General features: G+C 49.5%; 1 protein-coding gene across 1 annotated transcript; it reads left to right on the top strand.

Annotated features, from left to right (window-relative positions):
• Nucleotides 1–4,326: 4,326 nt before the first annotated feature.
• LOC125945582 (uncharacterized) lies at nucleotides 4,327–6,993 on the top strand. Its single transcript, XM_049667662.1, has 3 exons — nucleotides 4,327–4,758; nucleotides 5,319–5,575; nucleotides 6,755–6,993. Exons 1-3 carry the CDS (start codon nucleotides 4,747–4,749, stop codon nucleotides 6,870–6,872), a joined length of 387 nt encoding a protein of 128 aa, XP_049523619.1. The 5' UTR covers nucleotides 4,327–4,746; the 3' UTR covers nucleotides 6,873–6,993.
• Nucleotides 6,994–8,384: the final 1,391 nt, after the last annotated feature.

The following is an 8,384-nucleotide window of genomic DNA, read 5'->3' as shown; positions in this document are numbered from 1 at the left end:
AGATTGGTGGGTTATTTAGGATATACTATTTGTTTTGTTTAATGAATTGCATCAACTTGTAGTAATACATCTGGTTTGCCTTTATTATAGAATGTTTTATTAGAAATGGTTTGGTTCTAAAGTTTTGTACAAGGCCATGACATCCCTCGTATGCACGTAAGACTCTTTTTTTTTTTGCAGTGCTATAAATTTATTATAATTTTTTGCGAAGTAGTGCTGTAGTGCCCCAAATTAATATGCAGTAAGTTAATCGAGAATATAAGAGTGCGTAGTACAATGAACTTTTCAACCAAGGAGGAACCAAAGTACTCAGTCTGTATAAGCAACCAACAGTTCGCCTTAGTTACATAGCAAGTTTGTCGATGTGCATATTCCAAGCCAAATATTCTCGGAACCACACTCCAAAAAATGTTTGGAATTTTACCTGCTCTATAACATTTTAACAAAACTATCCGTTTTTCCGATGTACATGTACGAAAATTTGCCTTTTTTCACTTCGATTCCGAAGAGAGAGAGAAAACATTTATTTGGACCATCAAGGTCGTTGCTGTTGAGGTCGAGTGGGTGGTGTCCTCATTCCAGGACTCCACTGGCCATGGCAGCTCGACGAACTTGCTGGATGAGAGCTTCGTATCCCGCCAGGGTATCTCCGATCAGCTGTACCTCCCACCGCTCAAATGACATGCTAGGCCTCTTTAGGTGTTGAGGTTTGCCCCCGCACCCCCACAAGATGTAAAAGAGTGTAGGGCGTGTGTCGCCGCACCATGGGCAGATGCCGCGATATGTTTGTGGGTACATTTTGCTGTATCTGTGTAGGTTTGCGAATGTCTTAGTCTGAATAAGTCTGAAAGCTACTGCCTCTTCAGTGCTGAGCTTTTTGTGAGGGGGAGGATAAATTCTGTGGTTGAGCTGCTGGATCTCGAGGCGGTCGCAGTAATTGGATGGCAGGGGCACAAAGGTAAAGGGTGGGGATCGATGAGACGATTGGTTTTGCCCCGCTCGCTTGATTAGCGCTCGTGCTAAGGCGTTCGCCCTTTCGTTCCCCTCGAGTCCCGCGTGATCCGGCGTCCACGTGATTTGATGGGATTCTTGCAGCTTCGGGCCTAGAATCTGAGCCGCCAGCAGCGGTGTTCTTCCGTTCGTAAAGTTACCGTAGGCCTGTTGCGAGTCTGTAACGATATGAACTTCCCTGCCCATCCTGTCTTGTTGCTTTATTGCTAGCGCGGCGGCTATGGTACCAGCCGGAGCGGGGGGCTCTGCCCTGACGGAGGCCGTGAGTTGTCTCTCCCGTTCACGGCGGCTACCGCGAAGAGGCCCCCTGCAGGGTACGCCGCCACGTCCACGTACGTTACGTACGGGTCACTCTTGAATTGTCGGCGCTGTCTGTCGACGCGAGCCTTGCGTCGTCCTTCGTGGAGTTCATGGCTCATGTGCTTTGGTATGGGGTTCGCCTTTATCTTGCTTCTGACCTCGGGCGGGAGTGATCTTTGCGCATCGAGGGCACGGAGCTCCGTTGCCGTTACGGTCCGGTGGAGGATGGCTCTGCCCGCCGCCGTGTTCTGTAGTCTGGCTTTTTGCGAAGCCATAACCACGTCCGACAGCTCAGCGAAGGTGTTGTGGATCCCGAGAGCCGCTAACTTCTCGTTTGAGGTGGTAACAGGGAGACCCAGGGCCGTTTTGTACGCGCCTCTGATGATGGCATCGACTTGTTCTTGGTCGCGTTTGTTTAGTGAGTGGTAGTGATACGGCGTGATATACGTCACTCTGCTGATCAACAGGGTCTGGACGAGGCGGAGCGTGTCCTCTTCTCGCATGGCCTTGCGGCTTCTTGTTATTCGTTTGATAATCCACGAGATCTGGTTGGTGGCGGACCTTAGGGTTTGGATGGTGTGGGAGGCTTTCAGGTTGCTCTAAATCCAAAAACCCAGATTCCTAGTCTTATTGCTTTCCGTGATCTTCTGGACCTCTAGATAGAGGTCGATAGGTCGAATCTACTTGTAGATCCCTCCTCCATGCATCCGGATCACCTCGGATTTCTCGAGCGCGCAACGCATCCCGCTCGCTGCCGCTAATCTCTCCACGGCCGTCGTGGCCTCCTGAAGGGTCGCCTCTTTTCGCGCGTGGGAGCCCTTGGAGGCCCAAAGCGTGATGTCGTTTGCGTACAGGGCGTAACCTAGGTCCGGGATCTTGCGCAGCTCGTTGGTCAGTTCTAGCATCGCGACGTTGAAGAGAATCGGGGAGACTATCGCCCCTTGCGGCGTTCCTTTGTTCGGCACGTCGATCGTATCCGATCGAGTCTGGCCTATTCGGATGGTTGCCGTCCGGCCCGTCAGGAACGATTTGACGTAATGAAAGATGCACTCGCCGCAGCTGATGTCGTCCAGTCTCTTGAGAATGGTCTCGTGAGAGTTATTATCAAAGGCGTCTTTCAGGTCGAGTGCCAGCAGGAGGTGTTCTCCCTTCGGGACGCCCTTGAGAACTTCTTCCCTAGGATTAGGAAAGCATCTTGCGCCGAAAGTCCGGGCCTGAAGCCCAGCATGATGTGCGGGAAGAGGTCACCTTCCTCTATGTAGTGTTGGAGGCGGGCTTCGATGACCCTCTCGTACAGCTTGCCGAGGCATGAAGTCAGCGAGAAGAGACGCAGGGCGTCGATCGCGGGCTCCTTGCCGGGCTTGGGAATGGTCACGATTTCCGTGTGTTTCCACTCGTTCGGTACGTGGCCCTTGCTCCAGAGTCATCCGTTAGGTATTCCGTCAAGACCAGGATGTGCATCGGGCTCAGGTTTCTAATCATGGCGTTGGTGATATATAGATCACACCAACAACACTAAGCAGGATCAATCCAGACCTTCCTACTGAATGTCCACACTGCGGCCATGAATACAACAACTTCGAACACATGCTCTGGCTGTGCCCTGCCAACGCGGGCACGGACTTTCCTGACCAGTCCTCCTGGGACTCAACGCTAAGAAGCACAAAGCTCATCGCTCAGCTCAAGGCTATCCAGAGTGCCCGGGCCGTCGCCGAAGGACTCTGTCTACCGGCCCCGACCTGGGTGGAGCCACCGGATGGATTGGCGGAGCCTCCAGCCCCACTTTAATTCTTTCTCCTCAGGACTTCAATAAAGTTCGTACTCACTCACTCAGTGGTGATTTTGTCAGCCCCGGGAGCAGTGTTGCGCTGTGAGGCTCGTGCCGCGGCATACACCTCTTCTTCCGTGATCCGAGCCTGCAGTTCTGATCTTGGTTCTCCTTCGTATTTTATGAGGCAGGGTCGTATAGGGTATCTGGATTTTCTGGAGATCTGGACCCAAGTATCTGGATTTTAGGGTGTCAAATCAGGTGCTGGTCGTTCCCGGAGAATTTGTGAGCGATTTCTTGAAGCGTCCGACGGGTTGTCGATTTGGCCTTGTCGGGCTCGATCAGGCAACGCAGGATGGCCCACGTCTTCGCCGTACTTGAGTACCCTTGAGCGAGGTGCAAAACTGTGCCCAATTTTGCTACGTTAGCTCGGCCACGTAACTTCTGGCTTCTTCTGTTATATGCTCCATTCAGAGAGGGAGTTTCCGGTTTAACCGCTGTCGCTTTCACCGTTTTACGAGGCCCTCACGGGCTTCTCACATGTGTAAGAGCGGAGGTCCACTTCGGGCGTCTCGACCCTGTTCTGGATGGTTTTGGTGATTTGGATGTAGGCATCCCGGAGGTGCTGCATCCATTTCGCTATGTTCGTTATACCGCTTTCGGGCATGGGGCGCCGGAAGCACTGCCCACGTGATACTTCCCGCCTCGTTCTGATTCTTCACGTCAATGGGTTCACCACCTAACCCTACCAAACTTTTGTATTTCTCGAGGGTGACTGGCCTGCGCGAACACTTTTGACTTAGTGGTGCATTCCACGTTTGCGCGAACTCACCGCGTCGTTCGTCATTCCTTTCTCTCTCTCTCTCTGTCTCTCTCTCCCTCTCTAATCTTTCTATTCCTCTTTCCCTTCTGTCAGCGTAGAGTAGCCAACCAGACGCTTTCTGGTTAACATCCTTGTTTTTTTTAGCAATCCCGCGATGATTGAAATCCGCGCGCTTTTAACGGAATTTAAGACCTACAACACCGCGGGACGATCCCTCTAAGTCGATAAGCCCCGTCCGGGAACGCCGAACACTTGCATCGACAATTTCAACACGTAATGCTCACGTGGAAAGAGGGACAGATACAAGTGGAATGCGTTCTACAGATATATCTCGCCCGCTGAATGGCAAATAACCAAAATCACCACGCCTCTCTGTCTACACTTGCATCCCCAATCATACGAAGTTAAACTTTTTTTTTTCGTACTAATTGCACTATGCCAGCTTTCCGTGTCTACAACACACTACCCTACCAACTGGTCCTGGTAACGGCAGGGATTGAGAATATAAAAAAACAGTAGTAAAGGAGGCGAAGACGCTCTTCAAAGCAGGAAAAGCAGAAATAATTCGCGATGAATGTTAAAGAAAAACAAGGTCTCCGTGGAAAACGCACGCGAGCTCTACGTGGACAGGCGAGGTGAAATCTTCTGTTGTTTACGAACAAGGTGCTGGCCCTCCCACTGATACCCTATTTGAATAAGCTCGAAATGGATCAGCGAATCAAGGAGGCGGATTCTTTTTCGCGTATAAAAGCAATCCGTCTCATCGCAGAACACGCACTTCTCTCCTAGTGAGCTACCAGCAGTAACAGCAGCTCCCTTCGGGCCACTTCACTCGTCAAGCATCATGAAAACTTTCGTAAGTACCCACCACTCTGCTACGCTTCGTAGTTAAGGGAACGCCAATTGAGGGCGAAAAAAAAGGGTCTACCACTACAGGCACCGTCTTTTCATAACGTAGTTCTCGGCAGGCAAGAATTAGGCGAGAAAATAAGCTCCAAAAGTAAGCTCTAACGATGAGCAAATTAAACATTTTCATACAGGTACACCCGCGGTAAATATGAAAGGGCATAGTCATTATATATTCAAGCAACAATTACTTGTGACACGGGCATGCAAACCGGATTTAGGTATATGTGCTGAGAATCTCATCTGTTTAACATAATTCTATTTGGCATCAATATTAAGCTACTTTGGCCTCCTCAATGCTAATTCGAGCGTTTTGTTCTTCGTAGCCTGGTGTGGGGGAGGGGGGGGGGGGTGAGGCCGGGGGGACTCTTTGAGCCTCTCGCTCTTTTCCACGATGTTGCGCATCCCATGAGAACCGGCTCCTAAAGTCCTCATAATTCATTCTTTTTATGTTTTATAGCATTAATCAAGTAAATTTAGCCTCGCTCAACAATTTCTATCCCTCCTCAGACCCTGACCGTCGCCTGCCTCTTGGTGGCCGGAGCCCATTGTGGCGCGATCTACACCTACGGTGTTCCAGCCACCTATCCAGTTGTCCACCAGCCTCTGGTGCAGCCCCTGGTGTACCAGACTGCAGTCAGGGCCCCCGTTGTGGCACATCACAAGGAGCTGGTGCACGTACCACACCACGAGTATGGCTATGCCGTCGAGCAGAGCAAGGTGGTCCAGCCAAAGTCCACCGTCGTCCACCACGATCCACTGACCGGGTGAGAAACACTTTATATATATATATATATATATATATATATATATATATATATATAGTATATTCACTTGCATTACAGAGATCTCTGCATCGCGTATTAGCCAACAGTCTGAGATGTACAGGGAGTTTCAAAAAATACGTGGTATGAAAATGTACGCTTACAGTCATCCAGACTGCTGTCTCGATCGCTGAATCAGTGCGCTGTCTGAAGCTAGAACATTCGATTTCTGTACATTGCGGTCGGTTTGAGAGAAAGGATTCTCCTGACCAGTGGAAGCCACAAACACCCTCCCGGTCGCCACATCATTCAGCCCGGTACCTTGAACCTAGCAGCTTCTGTGTTATCACTCTGTCCTTGTCCCGCAGCCCAGCGATCCGTTGCTCTAGACAGAACTTCGGACGACCTTACAAACCGCGGACGCAAGCGTGACGAGGAGTGCAGAAACGCCGAATTGAAATTAAGCCCAGTGGTGAAAGAGGAGGAAGACAGAAAGACAATCTGCGCATGTCGTTGTCCTTGTACTTCCTCTTCTGACCACGCTTTGTACGCGTACATTTTCGTAAAATGAATCCCTACCACATTTCTGAGCTTTATGCTGTTCGAATTTGAGAAAAATAGGCTTTGTAGAAGCACCAAGTTGTTCTCATTTGACGTGAGCTGTTCCGCGCATTCGATAACGCCACCTTTCAACGCAAGACATGTCTAGTAGACCAGCATGAAACCTTGGCAACTACCTAACACGGTAAAATTCTGGTGCTAACTTGAAAAAGTTATCGTGCTGACTAACGCTTGTTCGAGGACGAAAGAAAGCGATGATGTTTTAAGGCCTCTAATTATTTTAAAGTATTGTATGTCATTATCAAACGCAGTGTCAAGCGGACGACACTTAGTCATTCGCATTGAGGTGGCTGATTGGCCCCATAGAATCCACATAAAATAAACCCACATAACCGTATAAGATGTGATCATGCTTCGTCATGGTACGACCGAGAACAGCGATTGAGAGAACAACGACAGTTACAAGCTTGTGGTGTTGGCAATGTTGATGCGACGACAGTGCAAACACAACAGAACGCACGTCCCGATAATCTTAGCAACGGTGACATCACTTTATGGTTGCGCTGGCTAAGTTTGACGCTGCATGATAAATTACCGACTCGTCCTTTTCCTCCCGAACAGCCTTCCCTACCAGCAGACCGACTACCACCATGCACCAGTGCTGACCGGCTCCCGCAGTTACGTGCACCACAGCCGCCCGGGCTACGTCGCCGAGCGCACCAAGACCTATGTCCTCTGAACAAGCCCCTATGCGCCATGACACCACACCCAAACTGCATACGTCCAGTTAGCTGACCAATCACCCTGGATTCGTATCGTTGTGTTGTTGCTGTTAATAAATACAAATGATTTATATTTAATCTGTTCACTACTTAATATTTTGCGCGGAGAAACATGCGGCTGAGCAACAAGACTACCATGAAATGACCTGCCTGTCGATGCGGTTTCGCTAAAAGGAACGTCTATTACTTTTCGTATGCATGTCCCACGATACAGTCAAACATCGACTGTCTGATTCTGTAGTCGTCGACCCGGAATTTTCTTAGTGGCGCTTAATTTCTGACTAGAAGTCCAGGATGGTGATCGTGTGTTGTGAGAGAGTGTTTTGATGCCCCAGAGTGACTAACTACTTAGGTCCTCAGGAAAGATAAATAGCTCTCTCAAAGCAAGCTGAACAAAAATAACCGCTAGGCTTGCTGGAAAATCACCACCAAATCAAAAAGAAATTTGATCCAAGCAACCTCACAAATTTTACTCGTATAAAATATTTGTTTGGTGGCATTGCAAGACAATGTTTTTTACATGTGGATTTGGTCAACATCTTTGACTGCAGTGTTGCCTTTCGATAAATAATCGCGGTGGTTGTCTTAGTTTTGTCTCCTGCTTTCCGACGAGTGTTACGGAACGGAATTCAGTGCTTCAGTGAAGGCAATTAAATATTAGCCATGGCAAATGCACAGCCTCGTGGATGCAAAAGAATTTCAAATTTGGGATGTTTGAAAATCGCTTACGCCTTCAAGCCCAAGGCTTTACTTCTTTTAGAGCGAAACCTCCACTACGCCATGTCCCGCAAGGTCATTCATCACGTCGCAATGACCTTGAGCCGCCGGAGCGCGAGCTACCGGAGCGAAGGAAGGAAGGAAGGAAATCAACTTTATTCAAGGTCCTGCAAGCCACGAGAGCTTTGGGGATCTCATAGAGTGGGCTTCTCCCACGACAGAACCGGGAGGGTGAGTTTCCTGCCGGCGTCGTGGACCTGCTGGACGGACCAGAGTTGGGGAGCGAGTTCTTCGCTCCGGATTGCTTCTTCAAACTTGCGCTTGTCTGGTTCGAAGTTTATGTGAGCTTGCGAGCACGGTCAGAGTAAATAATAGACGTTAAGGGATGTATTGCAATTGGTGCAATAAGACTTGTCGTAGAGCTCAGGCATGTAGTGGTGTAGTCTGTTTTGCGTGCGGTATGTGTCTGTTTGTAGCATTCTGAGCGTAACCGCTTGAGCTCGGGTGAGCATGCGGTGTGGCGTGCTAAACTCTATACGTTGTAGGTAGTAGTGTTTAGTGATTTGATTGTATGTAGTGGGGGCGTCCTTGTTCTCCGAGTGGTCGGGTGAAGCTTCGTGGTCTGTAAAGCACGCGGGCAGCCTCGTGTGCCGCCTCGTTGAGGTTGGGGACGTCGCTGATCTTTGGTGCTAAGTGTACCGGGAACCAGTATATGACGGGGTGCTTAATCCCTTTGTTTGTGACAATTCTGA

Source organism: Dermacentor silvarum, chromosome 5 (genome assembly GCF_013339745.2).
Source record: "Dermacentor silvarum isolate Dsil-2018 chromosome 5, BIME_Dsil_1.4, whole genome shotgun sequence".
NCBI lineage: Eukaryota > Metazoa > Arthropoda > Arachnida > Ixodida > Ixodidae > Dermacentor > Dermacentor silvarum.
The sequence above is the reverse complement of the archived record's forward strand: the minus strand, read 5'-3'. Positions and strand labels throughout refer to the sequence as shown.

Bases quoted from the DNA above. Each gene is read 5' to 3' on its own strand.
- LOC125945582 (XM_049667662.1), top strand. The intron at 5,576-6,754 runs GTGAGAAACACT...CCTCCCGAACAG, and splicing joins CACCACGATCCACTGACCGG to CCTTCCCTACCAGCAGACCG.